The 26517-nt window shown below is 30.9% G+C and overlaps 2 protein-coding genes across 3 annotated transcripts in view; one reads left to right on the forward strand and one right to left on the reverse strand.

Annotated features, from left to right (window-relative positions):
* Window positions 1-11662, reverse strand: part of LOC107457231 (phospholipid hydroperoxide glutathione peroxidase-like) — a 35066-nt gene extending 23404 nt beyond the window's left edge. Inside the window, exon 1 of one of the 2 annotated variants that reach the window (XM_071180193.1) lies at window positions 11602-11662. In XM_071180193.1, coding sequence (XP_071036294.1) covers window positions 11602-11641 — 40 coding nt within the window. In that variant the 5' untranslated portion in view covers window positions 11642-11662. Of the gene's footprint in view, window positions 1-1719; window positions 1946-11601 lie in introns of those variants that run through there. The other variant, XM_071180194.1, reaches the window with a different exon arrangement.
* On the forward strand, window positions 9593-26166 carry LOC107457230 (golgin subfamily A member 6-like protein 22). Its single transcript, XM_071180192.1, has 6 exons — window positions 9593-9794; window positions 13406-13476; window positions 17370-17488; window positions 20263-20386; window positions 23200-23322; window positions 24924-26166. The coding sequence occupies exons 1-6, from the start codon at window positions 9674-9676 to the stop codon at window positions 25947-25949; spliced, it is 1584 nt and encodes a 527-aa protein (XP_071036293.1). The 5' UTR covers window positions 9593-9673; the 3' UTR covers window positions 25950-26166.
* The last annotated feature ends 351 nt before the right edge of the window (window positions 26167-26517 follow it).

Genomic DNA, 26517 nt, shown 5'->3' on the forward strand with positions numbered 1-26517 from the left:
ATACTTCCCTGACCGTCGCCAATAGCCCATTGTGCAGCTCTAGTGCGAGGTAAATGAACTACTACAACAATCTTACTGTAGGAGCAACGATGGTCTACCTAATATGGTTCCCCTGAAAGAGTGGCCCGCAAATCTGCCCAGTAAACGCCTGAATCGCCGAAATGCTAACACAGGTGGGCATTGGAAATAAAAATTATAATTTTTTTTCTCATCATTTGATACCATAATGCACAGATTCAATTAAATGTAAATCTAAATCGCATTTTTTTCTGTTATAAGTAATTTTTTCATACGACAAATTTTAAAAATACTTTTAATCAATTTTTAAAAAAGTATTTAAGAAATACTTTTTTAAAAATTTATTTCTCAGGAGCTATTCGACTGATTTCGCTCAAATTTTGTATTTTGTCATTTAAAATGATGTAAATGTGTATACCTTACAATTCAAAAGTTTTTCAACTATTATTTAATGAAGTAATAAAAAAAAAGTAAATATTTACTAAAAGTTATATTTTGCATGAATTGTCTTTAGAAAAACGAATTTTATAGTTGTATGTCAAAATTTTCCAATTCGCTTAAAAAGAATTTTTTTCTCTAATGGCTGGCACTGAACTTTTACGTCCTTCGCCTAGGAAGATGCTGGAAGGATAACTCATTTAACGTTACCCAGTGGGCACCTGTGAACCTATGTCACGGGAGGCGAGCAACAAAACCCACGCCACACTGCCATAGATACCTGTGCTTAAAAAAAAATAAAATAAGAAAAAAATATAAAAAATAAGAAAAAAAAGATAAAAAATAAAAGAAAGGAAATACACAAAAAGTAAAATTAACATTAAAGGGTCCAAACTTCGGTCTGCGCTCCTGACCGAACTATTGGGACCATTTCTCCCAGACTGCTGCTACGCCATACATTTTAGGAGTCAAAAATTCAAATACATAGAAAAAGCATATTTGAGGTCTCCCTCTCAGATCATTAAGATTGAGTCCCAGAACAGGAAGATCCGATCATTAGATGAAAAGTTATTCAGGGTGGTCCGATTGTTTTGGCGCACTGTACATTTACAAAACAAAAACAATTTAATTCTAAATGATTACAGTAATATTTTCTCTTTTCCATTTTGTACGAAATATATCTTTGGCAAAATTCCTGCCACAAATAAATAAATAAAATCTGTAATATACCAAAAATAAGTAAACAAATAATAATTTTTTTAAAATTAAATTTTTAGCAAGACTTATCACTTTATTTTACTTCTGGTATTAATTCCACACGGATGATTTGTTGCTTTTAATGTATAAACCCACAGTCTTGCTATTTGAAAACGTAGAGTATAAAGTAACTTCATACGTAAAGTTTTACGACAAATTCACTTTCTTGAAGGACATTAGAATTGAAACAAGATCACATTTGCTTTACATTAGTAGGAAAAAAAAAAAAACTCGAAAATATTCCACGGTTAGCCCGACGGCATGAGTACTCTCACCCATGATGACATAATTTTTCTGCCAATGGAGGAAATGTATATCGGGACTTTGTTGTCAGTGGAAACCGAGAATAGTATACGAATTAACATGGGGTCTCACCTATGGAAAGTGAGGGCTAAATCACTTATCACATAAGCCATATCTGCTCTAGATTATTTATTATTTAAGTTGTGAGAAACAAAGGAAAATTTTAAATGCAGTATTATAAATTTTGTTATAATGTAAACTTACTATACGCCGATCAAAAGAGTTGCTGAGCAGTTCTGTCATTCCATCATTTTTTTTTGAAAGAGTGGTACAGAAAACAGTGGTACAGTAGTGGCAGAAAAGAAACAAATAATTAATTTAAAAAGAAACAAATAATTCAATAAAAAAGAAACAAATAATTGAATCAGGTTTTTTTTGTATTATTTTTTAAATTAAAAAGAGAATTGTATTCCTGATAAGTAGGAAAATTATTTCTGGTGATACAGCACATGCGTTTTAAACTTAATAATAATCGAGCACATCCTTATCTCCTTATTGTCTCTTCAGAAGATAACTTGGTAAGTATAGGTATTACAAGTCTATTTTAATATTTTAACTCATATATGAGCATTTATAATTGAATTCAATAGATAATATAAATATATACACTATAATTAAGAGCAAATTAATGAAGTGAAAAACAAAGCATACTTATTACTTTAATTCTTCCAAATAATTTAAAAATGGAATTCCTTAACGTTTAATGGTGTGACGTTTTTCAAAATTCTTTTTTTTATTAAATGAGGGAAAAGGGGGCTTAATCTAATAAAAATCCAGTATCCAGAAACTTAAGAAGAGATCATAAGTTGATGTTTTTTTTTTAATGCAGATGTCTTTTTGTTAGAAGTTAATAATTGAAAATTATGTTTTATTCAGAAAGCACATGAAATTTTATAGTTACGTCAAATAAATAATTCCAAAGGACTTTACTGCAGCATTCTATTGAAGAAGTTAATAATTATTAACAGCGGTTTGTTACAAATGAAGCATTTGATATACGAATTTTCTTATATCCTTTTGTACCCTTTTAAACCGATAACAGTATGAGTGAGCCGAAAAAATGCCGACAATACAGTGTTGAATATTTGAAGTATGGCTTTATTTCTTCACCAAGAAATAGTATTTTACCTATATGTCTTCTATGTGAGAAAACTGTTTCATATGATTCAATGAAACCTTCCAAGATTAAGAAACATTTAATAAAAAATCCTTAGGGCAAGAAAAAGATAAGGATTCAACGTTTTTTCATACAGTCAAAGAAAAATATTTGAAAACTACGCCATTGCAACAACTCATAAGGACAACAATTAAGCGAGATGATGATGGACCTTCTTGCTTCTTATAGCATTTCTTTGTTGATTGCAAAGTTCGGAAAGCCGTACCCTCTTGGTGAAGAACTTATTTTACCGGCTGTAAGTGAGGTAATACGCACCGTGTTGCACAAACCAGTTTTTGATATTAAAAAAGAATCCCACTTAGTAATACCGTTCAAAAAAGGATTGACGAAATGGCTCAGTATGTAGAAAATTCTTCATGTAAGTACTTCAAAACATCTGATTTTTCTATACAGCTTGACGAGTCCATTTTACCAGGTAAAGAACTTTTACTATTTAATTTATGCAAGATTTGTAGAAGAACAAGTTTGCCAAGAATTGTTATTTGCTAAATGTTCGGAATCTGATACGAAAGGTGAAACTTTATTTATTGAATTAAAAAGATTTTTCAATGTAAAAGCTATACCATTGACTATTATCTTTTCTGCTGCTACTGACAGTGCTTCGGTAATCATAGGAAGATACTGAGCCTTTCTGGCATACTTAAAACAAGCTGTACCGAATGTATTTTTACTACATTGTGTCATTCATCGACATCATTTAGTCTCAAAAAATCTTAGTGAACGTTTGCATGGATCACTAGATTATATAATTAAAACAGCTTAAAAATCAAAAGGAATACCTTCAATGAGAGATTATTTGCTCAACTTTATTTAGAAAATAACGAAGACTATAATCATTTACTACTTCACATGTACGTTGGTTATCTAAAAGTGCAAGTTTAAATCCATTTTATGCTCTCTTTGATTTAATGTTGAAATTCCTGGAAAGCAAGGACAATGATTTGCGACACAATTTGACTAACTCAAAAGCTTACATAGCCTATATCACTGCTTTCTTTGCAAAATTTGACAAATTTGAAACTTCAAGGTTGACCAATCAAATTTAATTAAAACTAAAAGTGTAATATCTGCGTTTGTTTCAAGCCATTTTCTGTACAAACAAAACTTGGGAAGAGGAAAATGTTTTCAGTTTCCAAATCTTTCGAAAATGCAAAATAGAGATAAAGATTTGCTTGTTTCCCTTAACCGCTCTTTATGCGGACATGGACCAAAGATTTGAAAAAATTTTTCACTTGGATATTCCCTACCGGGTGTTGAATCCTTTTGAGCGTGGACAAACCCAGATGAATCCATACTAATACAGGAGCATTTTATAGAAATCTCTACAAATGAAGAACTTAAACTAATGTTTGAACAAGAATGCCACAAATTCTGGTTACAAATACAGATCCCAATTTTATATCCTGCAATCCGGGTTACTGTACCTGTCTTCTTATCTGGTTGAACGTGAATTCAATGTCGTTGTAAATCTCATTCAAAAAAAGAAGAAAAAAAAAACTGAGTAAAAATTAGTGTTTGTGGGGATTCGTGTTTGCTACTCACAAACATTGAACCGGGATGGACACAAATGCATTAAAAAAATCTCATCACGTTCATCCAAGTCATTTATTTTTTTTTAAAATTTTATTTTATACAATAGTTATAATTTCAATCAGTACTTCTTTATCGATTTTTCTTTTAATTTGTAATTTTTGTGCTATGCATTCATGCAGCTTTTTTACTTGGGGGTCCGTGGGCAAGTTTTGACTATAAAAAGGGGTCCAGGGGTCCAAAAAGTTTGGGAACCACTGACATAAATCATTGCTCTATTTACCTATATTTTTTCCTCATGGTTTTTATTTTTTAAACTTATCTTCTACACTTTCACTTTGTTGGCATACCATTTGCCTTATGGTAACCATGGCAGCTCAATAACAGCAGAAATGTTATTGCAATGAAATATAAATTAAGAATCATGGAAAAGAAAAAACATCCTAACTATAGTTTATTCCCATCATAACGATGAAGTACGCCTCCATAATAAGACATAAAAAAACAATGAGGCTATTGCGTGAGATGAAAACAATTAAATGATAAAATATAAATCAAAAGGAGGAAATTGCATTTCAAAAAATAAAACTTGTTTTATTAGTAAGCTATTAGTTAATGATAGTAGTCTTTATTTGGTTTCGCTTTTTCCCCTTACTTTCATGACTAATTATATGATTAAAAAATTACATCTGGCTTTGTTACTTATTCACATATTGTCTTAAGAAATGACATGAATATGAATTATTTACTATTTGATGAATTGGCTATGCAAAATCTGTCTTTCAATAAATCAAACAATTATTTTTAATACCTTCATAAGAAGAGGAAGCACTTTGCATTATATCTTCTCCCAGTGTATTGCAGAGGCAAGGCTGAACTTAATCGTTAAGTTACGGATCTAGTGCAGCCTTGGCAGAGGGGTAAAGGTCACGCAATGGTTCATCGAGTTTTCCTCTTAAGAGGGGCATCAAGTCGTCAATTAAGGACGCTTGTTTTCTATTTATATTTTTTGAGCAAGGACATCGCCAGTAGGGGACAGGGGGCAATTGTATTCCTGACGGGCATCGTTTGCCCTCCCCCCCGGGATAAACGTAAAAAATCGTCGGGAAAAAACTATCTTGCAAAAAACCATTTGCGGTGTTTGCGGAAGATTTACCATTTTCCGCAAACACCAAGGACAAGTTTCTGAAAGCACCTTCAATCTCAGGCTTACTAGCAGCCTCATCAGAAAAATGCGACTATGATTTGGTAGCCTTTTATAATATATAAGAATTAATTGCTAAATCTGGGAATCTTTCATACCATCGGCAAAGAGTTGACACTGCTGACTGTCAAGGAAGTTTTAGAAACAGTTTTACACCATCCAGTCGCATCCAATGCAATAAAAAATATCACACTAAGCATCGAATGAATTGATGAAATGGCTGACGACGCTGACGCATTTTCTGTTCAAGTTTTTGAGTCAACCTTGCCAAGTAATGAGGCTTTAATGTGGGCGTACGTCCGATTTGTTAAGGAAGGAAAAATTATTCAAAAGATGCTTTTCGCAAGAAGCTTGATTGTAGATACCAAAAGTGAATCGATTTTTAATACTGCCAAAGATTATTTTAAAAAAAAGAACATTATTCTTGCGAAATTTATATCTGCTGTCACTGATGGAGCTCCTGCAATAGGGAGTCGACATCGTGGGTTTATCAAGCTTTTGAAGAAGGAGGTACCAGATACTTTTGACGTTCATTGAATGATTCATAGACAGCATTTAGTTGGAAAAAATCTCAGCGACCGTTTGCACCAGTCATTGCAATATGTTGATCTCTGACGTGAACAAAATTCGCATTAATACTCTCAACGATCGATTATTCAGACATCTGTGTAAGAAAAACGATGAAGAATTCAATCGTTTGCTGTTACTCACCTAGATTCGTTGGATTTCCAAAGGGGCCTGTCTCAATAGGTTTTAGAATCTTTTTAGTGCTTGAGTTCCTCGAAGACAGTGATGTAGCTCTGAGAGACCGATTGCTTGAATTTAAGAGAGACGTTGCATACTTAACGGATTTATTTGTAAAATTTAATGGTGTTTATTTGCAATTTGATCACTACAAAATCAGTTATTTCTGTCTTTTTTTTTTAAAAAAAATCATTTTGAAGAAGCAGAATTTTGGTCGGAATGAGTTCAGCCAATTTCCAATCTTATCGGATATTAAAAAGAATGGTGAAATTCTCTCTGGTGATACACAAGAATATTGTCAACACCTTGAATCTTTACAGATTGACTTTTCTGACCGTTTTAAAGAAGTTTTGTCTCTAGAAGTCCCTCAATGGGTCATGAACCCTTTTGTGAATATTGAAACAGCAGAGGTTTAGATTCAGGAGGAATTGGTCGAACTTTCAATGAATGAAATAGAGATCGTCTCACAGAAGTTTGTCTTCAAAGTGACTTCTGTCATCTCTACCCTAGACTGTGGACTATTGCCTTCCCTTCCTCCTACCTTGTCAAACAAAGATTCAGTGCTCTGACGGATCTAGTCACAAAGAAGAGAAAACGCGGGGACTTGCGTCTTCACCTCACTAAAAATATCGAACCGAACGTTAAGAAACATGCTCTGAACCATCAAGCACAATCATCCCCCTGACGTAGGTACTTGATTGTTTCGTTGATACTACTTCTTAGAGTTGAAAAATTATTTTTGGGTGTTTTTTTAATTATCCAATTAAGAATAAATTACTTTTTTTTACTATATTTAAATTTGTGGTATTTTTTTCATGACCATATTTATTTTGATTATAACAAATAGACTGCGATTACCTGACGGTAGAAAAGTATCGAGTTAACGTGCGCATTATTTGAAGAAAAAAACAATCAAGCAAATTTACTGGGTACGAAAATTGCTTAAAATGTTGCGTCTTATGGATGGGTGGTCTAATGTAAACAATAACAAGCGTCCTTAAACCGGAAGAAATTTAGAAAATTTCCGGTGTATCCCTCCGCTTATGTTATGACTACGAGGCGATCTGTGAACAAGCCTAATATTCTATGCAGTTTTGTTATTGTACTTTGGGTTCAAATCTAAACATAATTGTACCATTCATAACAGCTTTCAGAAATGTATTGATTCTCAGAGGTCGTAAGGCCAAAAAAAATTTTGGAAAGTTAATATCTCATTGTAAATAATTCTTAAGGTTTGCCATGTTTTGTATTTTATCCCTTATTTGGCTACATTTGAATAAAATGTCGCCAAAAATATCTTTAAAAATATCTTTTTAAGTTAGCCTAATTAGAAAATATTCTAATGATTATAATATTAATATGATAATGCTGAAGTTTAAAGGCTGAAAGAAAGAACTCGGAACATGTGAAATACTGCAAAAGATGTGATGCAATAATGGCGCGTTTTTTCAATCTGCGGAGTAAAAATATATCGGAAGCAGTAACCCGGAAGTCTTGAAAGAGCAATTTTACCACTAGCGCCACCACCCTTAGCTTTACACGATCACCCATCCATAATTCAGCACACCCTCTCCTTCCCCATGCTCTAATTAACTAGATTTTCGCAAAGGGGTCGGTTGAAATTTTTTCTTCTCCTTAGAGGGGCGGCAACGCTAAATAGGTTGAGAATTTATTCTCTAGAACAGGGGTTTCCAACTTACATGAGGCCGGGGGCCACAATTAAGAACAAATCAAATGGCGGGCAGAAACTTTGTCAAAACTTTATGTAGGACTCTAACATACATAAGTTCTAACATACAGGAATATAAAGTTTGAAGGAACATTAAATATTACTGTCAGTTTTTACCAAGCTGTGCAAAACAAAAATATTGAAATACAAATTAAAATAAGAAGTAAATTTTTAAAAAATATTTTATTGTTATTAATAATATTTTTAAAAATATGAAATAAATAATGAAAATTCGGGCTACAATAACTTTAATGTGCACCTGTGTATTAAACAATTAATGCGCAATAGATATCTAACTGTTAAGATATAAAACTTTAAAAAGGTTGGTACTAAAACTTACATTGTAGCACACAAAATATTCAATGAGAAAATTGAGGTTTGTCTGCTGCAACCACCAGAGAATAGATATTTACATTTTAAGTTAAAAATTTACAAATATGTGTGTAAATATTTTCGTCCAAAATGAGTGGTTTCAAAAGGTTAAATCGGAGAATTTCTTCGAGAAAATTTCTGATACGCACATGCTAGATTATATTCACAAAATACAAAAAAAAATAAAATAAAAAAGAGTAACATACACGATTATTTTTGTATTTGAATAAATATTTTCTTGGATGCAAAACCTGAGAAATAATTTTTTTGCACCGTTGGTATGATAAATTTCACAGAAACGAAGAAATTAGGTTTTTATTAACGAGAAAAGTATTTTTAACCCATATAGAGTTTGTACGAAAATTGTCCGCAAAAAAATGACAACTAACATATTTTAATTCGCGGGCCACAAAAAAGGCTTCGCGGGCCGGATGCGGCCCCCGGGCTGCCAGTTGGAAACCACTGCTCTAGAACATACGCACATGAAAGCTAGAGGATGTAAAACAGTATTGATAATTCTCTCTAATGTTTCAAATCCGTGCTCACGTACGCATATTTGGAAGAATTACACATATGCCTACGTGAACACGAACATTAGAGGAAGAGGACGCGATAGATGACTGCTAATATTCACTATTTTGTAGAAATTGCTCCTTAATAATAGTATGAAAAATAGATGAATATTGAAAAAAATATGATGAATGTTAAATTCTATGAACAAAATAAGTCCGTATTTTCAGAAGTTTAAAGTTAGAGAATTTCAATATAATTTAAGTTGCACAACGGGATCATTTTAAAACATCCCTTTTCATTCCGAGAAAATTTCAAAAATATTTTTTAAGCAAATATGAGTTCTTTGCAAAATATTTAGTTAAATGTTACAACACTGTTTTTATAAACGAATGGTACTTGTGTGTTTTATTTACCCCTTTTCAGTATAAAATTTTTTTAAGTGCTTTTTCAAATGTTCAATTTCCCTTGCTCCTATTAAAAGTACAAGCAATATACATACAACGTTTTAGGTAAAAAGTTCTTTTTTCTGGGAAAGTTTTAAATTTACACTCAACAGCTTTGTATGAAGGTTATGAAAAGTGGTCTTTGACACAAAAGTAAAAAAATTCTCTAGTTTCATGCATTTGTAATAAATTTTAGCGAGGCCCAACTTAAACAAATAAGTTGCTGATCCAGTTCAACATTGACTATCCCGCGCTGATCTAGATCAGTGATTCATCAGTTTTAAATTGAAAGCTGGCTAAAGCATCTGATACGCAAGAAGAAAAAAAACAACTTTGTTTATTAGATTTAAAATTTATTGATCCTCTCAATATTATTAGCTCGTCGCCCCAAATATTCTGAAAAGCTATTTAATTTTTAATGCACTTAATATTTAAAAAAATATAAAATGTTTCAAATTTATGAAGCCTCCAGAACAAAAGGATTTGGGAGAACCAGCACAAATTTATATCTTCAATATAAGTGGGATTGCATGAACTATGAAAATCATAGATATAATGTTAAAACAGGTACTCTTAATAATTTTTTGTACCGTATTAGTTAAAGTTCAAGAAAAGTTAGACATAATCAAAATAAGTTCGAATACTTAATTTCAAAGAATATACTAATTTTAATGCTCTAATGATTCTGATATTTTATGTATGAGTTTTTTGAAGTATCGTATATAAAGAATTATCTGACAGTTGCCCACGACGAAAAATTGAGACACCATTTTAAGAAAACCAGCACAAATTTATACCTTCAGTATTATAGGTTTGCCTGAACTATGACAATCGCCGATATAATGTTAAAACAGGTACTCGTTTTAGTTTTTTTGGTATCTTATTAGCTAAAATTAGCGAAAAGTGAGATTGAATCAATTTAAGCCTGAGTACTTAATTTCAAAGAGTATACCAGTTTTAACGTTCTAATGATTTTGATATTTTATATATGAGTTTTTTGAAATATCATATCGCCATGGACGAAAAATTGAAACATCAATTTAAAAAATAAGAAAAGAGGGAAAGAGTAATACAGTCAACTCTAGAGTTGAAAAATGTGGTTCTATTAGCAAGTTTTAAGTTTCTTGTACAGGGTTTCTGAAAAGTATGAAAATGGTGCATTATCTCAAAAAATACTAGGATCTAAAACTAAACATATCTGAATGAAATATTTCCCGATAATATCTTTTCAATGATACAAATGAAACCTGTTAACCTCAAAATCCAGTGTAAGTTTTCGTATACATGTGTGATAAGGCTAAATTGCGTATGAGTGTATACCAGGCAGTGACAATTAATCTTAAAAAAACAACATCAGAGAAGTGTATACTGGGTGTGGCAATTAACTTTAAAAAATCATCTGTGTAAGCATACTCACTCGGTAAATGTATAACGGTCAATGGCACCTTACCTAAACTATCACCAATAGCCCCTTTAACGAAAGAGAACCAGAACCTTTATTTTTTGCAAATTTGGACTATTTAAGACGGAGGCATTTGAAAATATCAAACTTAGAACAAAAACTTAAAAATAGACGAGTTTAATATTTTAGAAAACTACTCAATCTTCCACTTTCTGTTGTGGGATATGTAGTAAAAATTTATTTTTAATATATGCATATATCTTTTAAATGCTATGTCATTGAGAAAATTTTAAAACCCAAATTTTATCAATGAAAAATCAGTTCAATGAATTTACTTATAAAGAATCCAAATCTAAAGCGGAAAAGGGGTTCCTATTTAAGATTTTAAAGTTGCACTCTTTTCCTCATTCATTGGAGGGAACCAAAAAAATAAATAAATAAAAAAGTCAATTTGATTAAACAAAATCGGAAAGGCAGATACATATAAAATTTCAAATGAGTTTAAAACACGATAAATTTATAACCCAAACTCGTTTTCAGGTAAATGTATAACAAAATTCAGTAAAGAATATTATTAAAAGTAAGGTATTATTAAAGAAAACGTATAAAGTCTTTATTCAATTTTTAATAACCTCCAATTTCTTCATTAAGTTTTCTTGAGAATTACAGATCATTCTACATAAAATATTTTGCTTTTGCCAAATATTTATCTGTCAAAAAATTTGATTTCATGACAAAAATCAAAAATAATATTAATGGGGTTTAAGTGTTGGAAACTTTAGTGGTTGGTTAAATGGTGTAGCACATGCGTGCTTTAATTTAAAGTTAAGAGTCACTCGCTATATTTCTAAATTGAATGAGTAAAAAGGAATTAAATTATTCATCTAGCAAATTACAGAAAATAAGGATGACAAAAAAACTTAAAAGTCGAGGAAGTTTAATGTATAATGAAATAGATAATTAAAGGCTTACATAGTAAAAATAAGACATTCCAGATTAGAAGACGCATCATCTCTTCAGGCGAGTCAGTTGGAAAGTGAGAATAGGCGGATTTCTAACCTGTTTACCCGACAGTGTTTTCATCATTTCAGTTTTTTTGGAGGAAAATCCAAAGAATATATAAGTGACATTACACATTATATATTCTTTGGAAAATCGGTGGTTGCCGAGGCAGGCCACAAATGGGTACCCCACTTTAACTGGATGCATGTGTCGTTAACCCACCCAACAATATATTGACAAGGTGTTCTGTATTTACTGCCTTTAATGTATATTTTTAAAATTCTTGTTCTGAATTCAGAAAGTGAAGTAAACATTACGCATACATTACGAGCAGAAGAATTAATATTCAATCGAGAAAAGATCAATATAGTTATTAAAATCTGACAAATGCATGCTAACGGTAGCAGATATCCCCCATCATGACATTGAAGGGGGGGGGAACTGAGAATATGCAGACTATTTTCCATCTGAGATTAAAAAAGAAAAAAAGACTCTTATATTTGATTATTATTATTTTTTTTATCTCTGATTTAAAAAACAAGCCTAAAATATTACTGAGAGGAGGAACAGAAAATTCATTTGAGAAAATTCATTTACTCAATCGCTATTTATTTCAACCCTTTAACAAATTTTTTTTGCCAATCTGCAGAAGCAACGAGAAGCATATAAGCAAAAGAAAAGTGGTGACTTTCAAAAATTCCAAATAGTCTTTTTCAATTATTAAGAACTTTTAAGAATGAGGAATTTAAGAGATCCAAAAAATTTTAAACATAAATTCTTAATTTTTGAAAGTTGCTTGTTTATTGACTGTACAGTCATTTATTTCATTTTTTTTTGAATTTCAGTTATTCTCTTCATTCAAAAGTGTAAATTTTTTGAAATCTAAAATGGCAAATATAAATTTTTAACAATACTTTTTTGTACATAATTTTTAACCTAACTTATATGTGCTAATTTGATGTGCAATTGTTACATTAAGCTTAACTTTTACTTTAATAGTCTTTGTCTGACTGTATTAGGTTAAATTTGAATCAATGCAGATCCACACAGTTAATTCTGTTACAGGCTAAATGGATTCTGAGAATGGAGGAATTTAAAACATCAAAATAAGCTCGACTGTTGGATTGAAAGTCGCAGATAATCATATATTTTTTAAACTCAATTACCTTAAGCGATCGAATAGGCTTTTATGTTTTAAGCGCCTGTATCCTCTATTGTGAATTGTCAGATTTTAATTAATGTTTTGTTCTTTCTTTGCTTAAATATTAATTTCCGACTTCTAGTGTGTGTATAATATTAAACTCGATCTCTAGTGAGCGCATGATCTATTGTGTGTGTAATATTGCGTTCTAAGAATGTCTATTAAAAATGGTAATTGCGAATCACTTTGCATTCGAATATTAAAAAAAAATATATATATATAGAGAGAGAGTATATACTGTTATTTTTTTTCGTTAATTACATGCGATTACATTAATATCTCTCTGAAGCATAAAACAAGATTTTAAGTATTATTCAAAGTTAAAAAGGACACGTTTAATTTTTGTCTCTCTAGAATTTTAGAATATTCTTGAAACGATAATTGAAAAAACTCTTTATAACTTTGTTATTTTATAATTATGTCTATAATAGAAGTTAAACTTTCTGGTTTTGTACTCCTTGTACATTTTATCAATAATATTTCGATAATTATTTCAAATTGGTGTAATGTAATCTTCTTAAGTATTTTTGTTGATAGTTTCATTATTACAGATTATTATTATTTTTTTTATAGCTAAAAGCAGAATCGACGATAAAGCACCACGCACACATCCACATCTGTATTACAAACCAAAGAAACTCCAGGCCAGTTATATTTTTATTCCAAAATTCATAATATATTGAAAACAAAATTTTTTTTTTTTCAGTGGCACGACAGCACATGAAGGGCCAGGCCAAGACCTACTGAGCCAAATCCAGTTTTTTTGATCTTGGATTCTTGGGTCACGATGCAGATGTTCCGGCTTGGGTGATCAGTTTAACGTAGAACGATTCTTTGATATAGAGAGATAAATACTTTTCCGCGTTTCTCTACTCTATTTCACCAATACGATTACATAATTTTTCGATTTCCATCATAGATCCATAAATTAAACTTTTGAAGCATGTTTAGTCTTGTTTAAGCACTCTCTCAAAAAATTTAACTTTTTTTTAATTAATAAAATTTTTCTTTTTTTTCACATGTAAACTTTTCCTGATAATTTAATATAATTAAAATTAAAATTATTGTTATTAAAAAATATATAATTTCATTGCATTTTACAAAATATTTGTAGCATGTTATTATGCTCGAAATTACTACTTTAAATTCTTTGTTTTTGATTAACATAAAAAAACTATCTTAAAATATTTTATAACTTCCAGAACTTTCATTGATAAATTCTTGTAAACAAATATAACTTCCATCGCGTGTTTGTTTCGTAAGGATGTCCCAATCAAAGAAAAATGAAGTTTGTTTTTATGACGTGTTTACATTTTTTTACTGATAACCTGTTAAAAAAAATGATTGTTTGACTTTCGTAACTCAGAAGAACGATAATAACACAATGTCGTCACGAAGTTCTTCGTGATTTGCTCGAAAAGTAGATAACTAATTTAAAGCAAAGACAAATAAAATAAAGCTGATTGTTTGTTTTTTTTACTTGGAAGATTCATATTTTGCTTCATATAAAAGGTTGAAATAAGCTGAGAAATACTCTTAATACATTCTGAAAAATAATTTAAGTCTTAAACTCGCACTTCATATTTTACAAGGTATAAAATTCCAGTTATTAATTATTGGATTACTGATTTTTAAGGCATTTAATAGTAGAATTGAACGCAATCATTCATTTTTTTCAAAACTTAATTTTTATCTTTTCTATGCTTCCAAAAAGTCTATAATATTGACTTTTATGCAAAATTGATTTTATAATTATTGTAAATTGTAAAATTTTGATTAGTTACAATGAACTGATTTTAAATATAATAAATGATCTAGGTATAATGTATTATAAAATCTCGCGTTTTCTTCCGTTTGAGATGCGTTTATATGTATGGTTTATTAAATTAATTAATACTAACTAATAACACGTTGTTTAGAATGTACCCTGTCAGCTATTAAAAAGTTAATTAGCGCTCATGCTGATCAATTATATTTACGGTGAAACATTAAGAAGACTTAACTGTATAATTAGTTAGGAAGAATGAAGGTATTGTATTATAATATCATATTAATGTTAATACACTATGTAATATTTCTGTAAAAATACAGAGAGAAAAACAAAAAAATATCAGTTAGTTACTATAGTTACGAACTGATATTCTTGTAACGCTAACTCCTGATCAAACACATATTAACAAATTTCTCGTTAATAGAATAGCTGAAAATACTGGATACATTTCCAAAAAGGGACTTAATCTCAAATATTTCAAAGATAGTTACTTGATCAGAATTCTTGATCAAACACGCATTAACAAATTTCTCGTTAATTGAATAACTGAAAATACTGGATGCATTTCCAAAAAGGCACTTCAAAAAAGGGAATCTCAAATATTTCAAAGATAGTTACTTGATCAGAATTCTTGATCAAACACATATTAACAAATTTCTCGCTAATAGAATAACGGAAAATACTGGATGCATTTCCAAAAAGGGACTTAATCTCAAATATTTCAAAGATATTTACTTGATCAGAATTCTTGATCAAACACACATTAACAAATTTCTCGTTAATAGAATAACTGAAAATACTGGATACATTTCCAAAAAGGGACTTAATCTCAAATATTTCAAAGATAGTTACTTGATCAGAATTCTTGATCAAGCACATATTAACAAATTTCTCGTTAATAGAATAACTGAAAATACTGGATACATTTCCAAAAAGGGACTTAATCTCAAATATTTCAAAGATAGTTACTTGATCAGAATTCTTGATCAAACAAATATTAACAAATTTCTCGTTAACAGAATAACTGAAAATACTGGATGCATTTCCAAAAAGAGACTTAATCTCAAATATTTCAAAGATAGTTACTTGATCAGAATTCTTGATCAAACACATATTAACAAATTTCTCGTTAATAGAATAACGGAAAAAACTGGATGCATTTCCAAAAGGGACTTAATCTCAAATATTTCAGAGATAGTTACTATTCAGTTTTTAAGTAAGTTGTCGCTCGCTCATTGCGGTGGTCAGAGGCTTCGTTTTATAAAACTTCGGCAGGGGTTCAATTTCTCATGCTAAAAGTTGGATGTATGATTAAATTTTATTTTTTCCGTCAACGGGCTCGGTTTCTACACGCATGTAATGTCCCTCCCGGCATCGAAGCTAGTCTAAAGGAACTGCCTATAGGGGCCAAGGAACGATTGAAATTTGCATTGTCATCTGGCACAGTGTTCCGGTTGAAGTCGGAACTTTGATTGGCACTATACTCAGCTTCTAGCAAAATTTAATCGTGTATTGTCATCAGACTCCAGTGTAATTGAAAGGGGATTGGAAATTCGGTTGATGATAAATACTCATTACCATTTGATTCTCTTTGTAGTAATCAAGAAAGGACTGATAGTTGTATAATGACTACGTAGAATGACTCAGTTTACGATCTCTAATAACTACAGTGAGAAATGGTCGAAATTTCGATTGGTGATAAATTTATTACATAAGCTGTTAATTTATTTTACGTTACTTTTCTAACCAAATGATAATAAATTTTCGAAATTATTTAACTATTTACAATATTTAGTGCATTAAATTGCCCTTACCACTCAGTGGCACAATAAATATGCCAGTGTGTGTGGGGTGCAACTGTGAGCTGAATGTGTATAAAATGTATCTAAAAAGGAATAAAAAATGCAAATACAGTTGGACCTCTATTTAACGAAGTCGCTAAATCCCGAAAAAAAGTTCGTTATATAGCAAACTCGTTAAATCACCATTTGAAATACTTACACAACACGAAACAGGTATTAAATTCATAAACACTAGAAATAATTAAAATTGCAATTGATACACCTTTATCTTGTAAATTATTATCTATTATTTATTTTAGAAATCCTAACCATAAAAGAAATCTGCCAAGAGAGTAAGAATAGAACAAAACATTATCCAGTGTTAAACTGTCATTCCACATATATTTTCCACTGAATAAAAAAGTTAATTTTTATACATAAAATCATTGCTGCATTTATTATAAAGGTAATTTTAAATATACATTATCACATGCGTTCTTAATTTTAATTGCTATTGATTAAGTCCATTAATTTTGTCTGAGTTTTTCGTTTGAAAAAGTTCCACATACTTATAAACATTTCCCCATAAAATGCGTTAAAAAGTTTATAATTTTCTCAAATATTTTGGGAAATAAGGAAAATTGATCTAAAAAAAAAATAGTTAAAGAAAAGTTATGTTACGATAAGTTACTTTACGAAGAAATTTCCACAATATTCTTGGTTCCACAAAAAAATTCGCAAAATAGAGAAATTCGTAAAACGGAAGTACGTTAAATAGAAGTCCGACTGTACTCGATTTTTTTTTTTTGCGAAAGTAAAAATTTTGAGAAATGAAATAAAATGAACTTGACAGAAAATTAGCTGAAATAAGATAAATGATTAAAAAAAATGTTAAGTGTATGCCGAAAGTTTGGTAAAAGGCACTTTCATAAATCTAAGACAATAGTTTTTCCGCTAGTAATTCATTTATTGATTTCCTTTTTAGCTAGAACAAGAGCGTTTTTGTGCCATTCAAAGAGACAACAAACACTTGATGGATCGATTGGCGACAATTCAGAGAAAAGGAGGTTGGATCGATCATAAAAACTTTCACGAAATTAAAAGGTTAAAACCATTGATACATATTCTCTTTACTATAAAAAATATTTTCATTACGAAGTGCTTTCGGAAAATAAGTTCCAGTGCGTTGTTTGGCTGCTTCAGTTTTACCTTTAGTGCTCTGAGCACGTGCAGTAGCCTCCTTGATCATCCTATACACTCTTGTTATTATCTTGATTCATGTTCAAATAATTCAGCGCTTTTAAAATAATTATAATGAAATGATAATCATGTAAACACATTTTGATGCGCAATCACTTACTCTTTAAAAATAGAACATTTGAAATTGCGACTTAAAAGCATTAAATGTAATAATTATTTTAAAATAAAATTTTTCTTTTGGTAGTGGTATTTTATTTACGCCGCGCTTAAGCTGTACGATCCATTTTTAATTGCACACTCAATCTTTCTGTTAGAAGCTTGATGGATTAGGATAGAAATTATAGTGACGGAGAGCTGCAGCTCATATAAGAGAGCTAAATTAATCTCTTTTAGATAAAATTCTATTAATTTAGATAAAAATTCTATAAAGTTTAATTTAAAAAAAGAAAAAGGTTTTTACATTTTTCTTCGGAGTGTTCTTTTTCTTCACTAATTAAAGAATGAATTATTCAAAATTATTGGCTATTTTAATGTTTTCTATAGGAATCACAACTCAAAGGAAAAGTTTTAAATTTTGGATAATAATTTTCAGTTATGGTTCATTGAAAGCTATCATACTTGCAAGATATGTATTCTGTAGCTTAAAAGATTCCGAGTACCTACGAAATGATTTTGTTGTCATTCAGATCTTTGCAGAAATCTTAGTTACAATATTGTGGTTGTATATTCTAATGCAATGTTTGAATATTCACAAATTACTATTATTTCTTTGTGATAAAAGCTCTCATAAGAAAAGATGCTCTTTTTTTATGTGCTGTTTCTTTTTATTTCTCTGTCCAAACGTTACTATAATTATAAGCAAACTGAATCGTTCTCTTTTACCACGCAACAGTAATTGTTGGCATTTTAATTTAAACGATGCCAAAGCATTATACGTAACATATCTTTTAGATTTAATAATGCGCGTTTGGAACAACGGTACATATTTTGCCATTTTACTTCTGTACTGGGCATTTTGTTTTTTGATAATAACAAATTTCAAAATCTCAAAAGGAAAAATAGAATGGGAGCAGTTAAAACATCTTATTAGTTCCGTTGAAAGATTGGAAAATATTATGTCATACCCTATATTTTGTTGCTTATTGAAAATGACAATACGTATATTTTGGTTGCTTAGTATATTTTATGGTAATGATAGTATTCCTGCTGAATTAATAGTTGTTTGCGTTCAAGAAACAGTGTGGTTTTTGATAATAGTATACATGGCCGATTATGTCCAGAAATGCTGCTTAAATCAGATAGATGATTTTTTCTCAGAATCAGTTGGACCCATGTTAAAAAATGACTATTGTTGGTATCGGAAATCGAAACAGCGTAGCACACTGACAGCCTGGAAAATGTTTGCAATTAATCGCCGTTTACTCTTATCAACCCTAACAGCAGTGATAACATACGGTATTATCATTAAGCAGTTCAGAGAAGAAAACAAAGGAATTTTTCTTCCTGGTGCCTCGATTAATAATACTTTATAAGATGTTTTTTTTCTGACACTTAAGCTCATAGAGTTATTTATATATAAGAATTTAATTTTGCGTGTGTAGCAATCAGTAAAAATAAATGAAGATGTAGTATCAGGCGATTTATCAGAAAAGGAAGATGCAAAAAGAGTAAAACTTATTTTCAAATGAAGAGTTGGAGATTGTTTTGGTTACTGCAGTGAAAAGCGTTAAATGTAATTATCGCTTCCTTTCCTATTAAATGACCCGGGTTCGATTTCAACCATGGCTGGTCGATAAGAAATGCGCGCCCAGTATACCCCAATCACAATGCTTGACGTAAAAATATCCTCAGTGATAGACGGATCATGGGATAGAGTCCCATTGCCGTCAAGCGGAGGTTTTAATGATTTCCCTCACCATGTAACGTAAATGCGAGTTAGTTCTATCAAAAAGTACCTCACGAAGACAACATATTTCCCAATACTTGATCCAGGAGTCTCCTTGTCTTCTGGATTGGGTTCAAAATTTCGAAGCTATGGATTTGAACATTGGTAGTCGCAAACTTAAAATAGGGTCGACTCGCCAACGACGGTTGTAAAATAAAATATAAATATTGGTATTCTTAGTTATTATCGAACGCCATTTAGTGACTTCACCATACTGAAGCGCCAGTTGCAAAACTTGAAACTTTAAGATTCCGTTTTGAATGATTGACCACAGACAGAAACTTGAGAGCAAACACGAGCAATAACATTTTTTAGCGTGAAAGTTTCGTTGTCATTTATTTTACCTTGGTTTGCTTGAAAACAAAAAATCATTTAAATAAATTACTTGTATTAAATTCATTAATAGGAAGCATTCAATGAACTGCAGACATTGAAAATTAAAAATACTTGACAAACTTATCTCAATTGCCAATTAAAAAGCATCTGTCAATCATTAAGAATGTTTCAATTTTAAATAAGCTGCTTTTGATAGGCATGGCTATGTAGTTATTAAAATAGCTACGCAATTATTAAATTGGCTACGAAGTAATTATTTTAACGTTACAATTTCTACACTTAAGCATATCTAAGCTATTTCTACACTTAAGCATATTCATAACTTAAGCATGATCTTTGTCCGATGTTCATTTAGTTTGATTCAGTTATTTTGTTAAGGTGTATTTCTTTTCCGCAGCATGAATACCTGGAAACGACAACAAGAAATGATTGAACTTGCATACAATAATCAGGCCATGTTAATGAGATTACTCGATTGCCATTCGCATTACAACCACCATAAACTGGAGGATGAATACTTGGTAAAAGTTTATGCAAATTAAATTTTCATAGTAATAGAACAAAGCAGTAAAAGCAAATTATTTTTTTTTCATGAAATATCTGATCTCTTCATTAACTGCTCAATGAGTCCTGGTGGCTCAGGGGATAGAGCGTTCGCCTTCCATTGAGGTGAATCGGGTTCGAATCCCAACGAAGACTGGTCGATTCGAATTCCCGCCCCTTCTTGCATTGACCACAGTGATGATGTAAACTATCGTCAGTGGTTGACGGATGATGGGTTAGAGTCCCCGTATCGTCAGACTAACCTTGAAAGGTTTTCGTGTATTTCTTCTCCATGTAGCGAAAATGTAGGTTAGTTTTCTCAAAAAGTCCTCCAAGAAAGCAAATTTCTCTCAATACTTGATCCAAAAATTCAATAGTCTTCTGGAATGGGTTCAAAATAACAAGGCTACGGAGTTGAATATTGGTAGTCTTAAGCCCAAAATGGGGTCGTCTGTTCAACGACGGTTATAAAATAAAATAAAATTAGATGCTCAATCATATAAGATTCTTTTAAATGTATTGAAATTAGTATTTGCTTAATAAAGCCAATTGTTTTTATGTTTATGTATTTAGATTACTTTTTATTACCTGTCTAGGTATTGTTTATATATTTAATACTATATACGAAGGCAAGTGGTTGCCCAAACTCTAGGATTCCATGGAATTATCATAAGGGTTCCGAAAGTTTTAGAACCAGATTTGCTTTTTAAAACCAGTAATTAAATGTACATCTAATCAATAATCCATTATTAATTTAATATTTCAGTTATTTTTATAAAATTATTCGATTGAAATGTTTATGAAGAAAGTAACTGCAAAACGATGCTTTTACTAATAACATTAATGGGCATGATTTATGAAAAAGATATAAATTTATGAAAAAATTCCTTTAGTATTTCGCAAATAATTAAAATAATCAAACTCAACAATGAAGAATTATTTTTCCTCCGGTAATCCTTCTCAACGTTTTCTTTTCTTTTCTTATCATTTTTATTTAAATATGAACCATATTTCAGCTCATTACTTTTTCAGTTTATGCATGAACTCGTAAAACCAAATTAAGAATTAGACTATATGTCGCTTCAGACCTGTGAATTCAACTGTCTGCTATAAAACCAAATTAGGAGCTAGACTATATGTCGCTTCAGACCTGTGAATTCAACTGTCTGTTATAAAGTCAAATTAAGAACTAGATTATATGTCGCTTCAGACCTGTGAATTCAACTGTCTGCTATAAAACCAAATTAAGAGCTAGACTATATGTCGCTTCAGTCCTGTGAATTCAACTGTCTGTTATAAAACAAAATTTTAAGACTAGTAATGATAAACCAATGTGATGAAAAAATTTCATTCCTCATTCATCTCCTAAATATTTAAAAAAAAATTAATAAAATTTAAATCAGTGCATATTTTCAAAATAATTGATGGTCTTTCGTTAATTAATGTTCTCACAATTGTATTTTATAGCTGTCATTGAACAGACGACCCTATTTAGGGTTTACGATTACTAATGTTCTACTACATAGCTTTGTAATTTTTAACCCAATCCAGATGACAAGAGAACTGCTGGATCAAGCATTCGGGGAAATTTGCCTTCGTGGAGGACTTTTCGATGGAATTAACCCGCATTTGCGTTAAGATCACAAGAAAGATCTAAATTCTACTCCGTTATGGCTAATCTGGTGGTTTGTTAAAAATTTTTTTCATAGGATTCGCATTACGTATTGATGCAATTGAGGATACTTTTATTTTTGAATATTTAAACGAAACCATCCTGTGATTTCGACTACCTTGCAGCTTCATTTAATCATATATTAGTTTCAATGAATTACGTACTGTTCCAACACGCAACTTAAACCTCAACGTGCTTTTTTGCTGTTATAACAATGCTGAGTTCAACAGTTGGTAATTATTATAAATATAAAACTTTTAATAGATCATATGATATTTAAATAGACTTTGAAATCAGATCTATTATAGATTATTTATTGGTTGTAAAACTACTTACAATAAGTATTGGTAAAATAATTATCGGGTTAATGAAACTTGTTCTATAAATAAATTACATAATTAAGTAGTTTATTGAAATAGATATATTATAGAATATTTATTGGTTGTAAAATTGCCTACAGTGAATATAAGCAAAATAATCACAGGGTTAGTAAAACATATTGTGTTAATGAATTGCATAATTTTTAAATAGTTTACGGAATCAGATTTATTATAGAATACTTATTGGTTGTAAAACTGCTTACAATAAATGTATGCAAAGTGATCATTGAATTTAGGAATCATATTGTGTTAATGAATTGTAAGATTTTTAAGTAGTTTATGGAATCAAATATATTATGGTTTATTGGCTGTAAAACTGCTTACTATAAATGTATGCAAAGTGATCCTTGTTTTTGGGAATCATATTGTGTTAATGAATTACACGATGTTTAAGTAGTTTGTAGAACCAGATATATAATGCAATATTTATTGGCTTTATAATTGTTTATAAAAAATATGTGTAAAATGACCATTGAGTTAGTGAATAATCTTATGTTAATGAATTACATGATTAATTAGTTCATGGAATCAGCTATAAAATATTTACTGGTTGTAAAAATACTTACAATAAATCTGTGCAAAATGATCTGAATGATTGGTGAATCATATTATGTGAATGAATTATGTTAATAAAATCAGTTTTATCCTGTACTGTTTTTTACTTGTATGTCTGTTGTAATTAACCAGTACTTGCAGTAAATCTGAGTAAAATAATGATTGCTTAATTTTTTTTTTTTAGTTATCGAGGAAGCATAAAGCGAATATACAGAAGTATACAAAAGATTGGAGAAAAGTCTTGTACCAGATGAAATGCCTCAGAAAACGTATAAGAGAGAAAGTTATAAGTGCGCGTATGGGAAAGGTAAGTATTTAATACTAATGACCGTGCTGATATGAATGTCACAAAAGTTGTGACATAACATGCAAAAAAGAAAAGAAAATAAAAATAATGGTAAATAAAACAGTTAGACATAATCCTCTGCCACTCCTTGTATTTGGCTATGAGGTTTGGAGCTAATATTGCAAAACAAGTTGTTCAGCATTAGCTCTTAGATTTCACGTGATTTCCCTATGGTAGTGGATTGTTTCATGCCTTTTGAAGCAGGGGGAGAAAAGCGAGGGTCTGCAATTTACCAAAAACTGATAAAACAAATAGAACTTATTTTCGATAGCAGAATTTGAAAATCAAAATTAAACCATTACTTTCATAATTACAAAAGCCTCTCGAGACTTCGAGTTTATCATACTATGTAGTTTTTATATTATTTTATGCATCAATTCATTTTTTTTTGTCGTTGGAACGTGTTTTTTTTTCTTTCAATTTTTAAAGTTACTCTCAATTTCATAGGATTCAGATTAGATTAGAAGGAAATGTCAGCGTATGGAATTCCGGGCAATGGCTCTTTACCTTGAAAATCCTCCTAAGCAGGATACTTTATTAAATAAATAATCCCCAGAAACTAAAATTGTTAGATATTACTTTATTAAAAAAACTTAAATTCGTTTCAAAAATGTATAAATTGGAAATATCAGTGGACATGTTTCAAAAGCTCAAAAATAGACGCCAATTTTCAATACTTGCTAGACATGAATACGAAGAAACAAGAATGATTTGAACTATCAAACATAAAGTTGGCAACGAAAAATGGAATGCAAAGATGAGAAATAAAACTGAAGAAACCTCAATAGCAGAGGGAGAATAAAAATGAAGATGAAAAAACAGAACTAGAAAAACCACTGCGGCTGAGAAGGGAAATCAGGGTAAGATGCATTTTCACTCGCTATGGTGAGGGGGTAAGGAACTAAATAGTAAACAAGGGAATCAGGATTCATAGGAATGAAACAAGATTTCATGGTACGAGATGAGCTGATGTGACTGGGGTGGAAAAAAATTTCGAATTTTTGCAATTGAATTTATGCACAAGAAATCCAATGGTGATGATTTCGCGTATTCATGATAACTGATGTATCTATTGTGTTCCTTAAGTCTAAATTTTTTAGAGCATGTAGTTTGTTCCGTGTAGCCAAGGCCGCACGGACAAGGAATGCGGTAAATGCCAACTATCAATGTTTCTATATACTTCATGTTATAATTTACTTTTAATAGAATAGGCACGAATATGAATTATTTTTACAGCCACACAGACTGTAAATAAGACTGTAACTATGTTAAAAGAAGAACATTTTTTAAACCCACTTCTATTAGCCGATTATCAACACTATTAGAATCTTTAAGAGAGTTAAATTTAATTTTCTTAACGGGCCCAAAAATGACTTTAAAACTAAAAACGGGAGATGATATTTGCTATTTTATAACAAACGGGAGAAGAAAAAAAAACAGTAAAGTTACAAGTTCTCTGTAAAGAAGAGGGTCTTTTGAGTCTAGTGAGTTCAGCAAACGCTGAATCAACTATAGAAGAGTTAAACTAATTTGTGACAAAAATTGATTTTTTTTCTCTTCAGCCTCAGAAGGTTAAAACAGACAAAGAGGAATTAAAAGAAATTGAAAAGGAAGCGATTGAAATGGAAAAAGCTGAAAAAGAAGCCAAACGAATAAAGGAGTTGAAAGAATTGGAAAGCAAGGAAAAGTCAGAAAGACTGAAAGCCATACAAGAGCGAAAACGGGCAGTGGAAGAGTGGAAGAAAGCATCGGCAGAATGGAGAAAGGCGAGAGAGGAGAGATTGAGACTCGCGGAAGAAAAGAAAGCCGACGAGAAACGAAAACTAGCCGAAGTCAAAGAGCGCGAAAGAGAGAGACAAAAGAAAAAGCGAGAAAAAATAAAGAAGGAGCTGGAGGAATGGAGAGAATGGAAAGCTGAAAATGAAAAGATTAAAAAGGAAAAAGAAAAAATAGCTAGAGAAGAGAAGAAAAGGAAAGCTGCCGAAGCTCGAAGAAAGGCCAAAGAACGAGAAATGGAAGTCGCTAAAGACGCAGGAAGTTCGTACGAAGATTCATTTGAGAGTGATTCAAGTTTCAGCGAGTCTGAAATTTCTGATGAAAGTGAGAAAGACGTGCTTTCAAGAGCACCTTCCAAAACTGTGGTCTTCTTTGAGGATGGGCAAGAAGTGGATGTCATTGAAACTGAGATTGTGGAAGATTTCAGAGCTGATGAGACTGAATTGAGAGCTGAAAGGGAGAAAGCGAAAAAGGAGTTGAAACTGAAGGTTGATGTAGCACAACCAGAGGATGATTTCGGAGTTGATAACACCAAGCTGGTTAAAACAAAATTCGTATTTAAGAGCAAAGATACGGTGTATGAAGACACCGTCTCCGATAGAGAAGCAGATCTAAAAACAGAGACAGACGATACGAAATCGGATGAAACTTCAGATAAAGTTGGACGTGAACAAACTAAGGATAAAAGGTATGAATATGAAGAAAAAGTTCCTCCGACTAAAACAGTAGAAGATGTTGATTCTGCACTGGATATTTTATTGGATGCACCGGAAAGTGCTGGTGAAGATTCGGAATCTGAAAATGAAAAATAGTGAATAGAAAACTAAATTGTCTGACAATGGTTTTAAGGGCACACTAATAGATATTAATGCCACGAAAGACTAAAGCAAAGAATTTTTATGAATAGTTAAAAGATAAATTACAATATTTGGAGCTTTTATAATATAAAAATAAAGAATACGTCAATCAGGCTTTCAAACTTATGTTTAAAGCGCAATTTACGATGAAAAACATGAAAATGTATAGTTAGACTGCTTTCTAATAAAGTTTTATTTTTTAAATTTTTTTTGTAAAAATAGTTAATAAATCTTAAGAATCTGGATGGGATAAATGTGTATAGAAACGGTTGACCGTGTAAAGGTGGAGCTAGGGATTAAGGATCGTCTTAAGACTTCCGGGTTTCTACTTCCGACTGATTTTTACGCCTAAGCTTGAAAAAATGCATCATCCAATATTATTACACTTGCAGTGTTTACAATATAACGTATTCTTTTAATCTAATTTTCAACGAAACAAACAACAAATGAATTTTGAAGACTCCACAAACTTGCTATGATGCTACCCAAAAAATAATAACTCGTGTTATTTAACACAAATATA

This window comes from Parasteatoda tepidariorum, chromosome 4 (genome assembly GCF_043381705.1).
Source record: "Parasteatoda tepidariorum isolate YZ-2023 chromosome 4, CAS_Ptep_4.0, whole genome shotgun sequence".
Taxonomy (NCBI): Eukaryota; Metazoa; Arthropoda; class Arachnida; order Araneae; family Theridiidae; genus Parasteatoda; species Parasteatoda tepidariorum.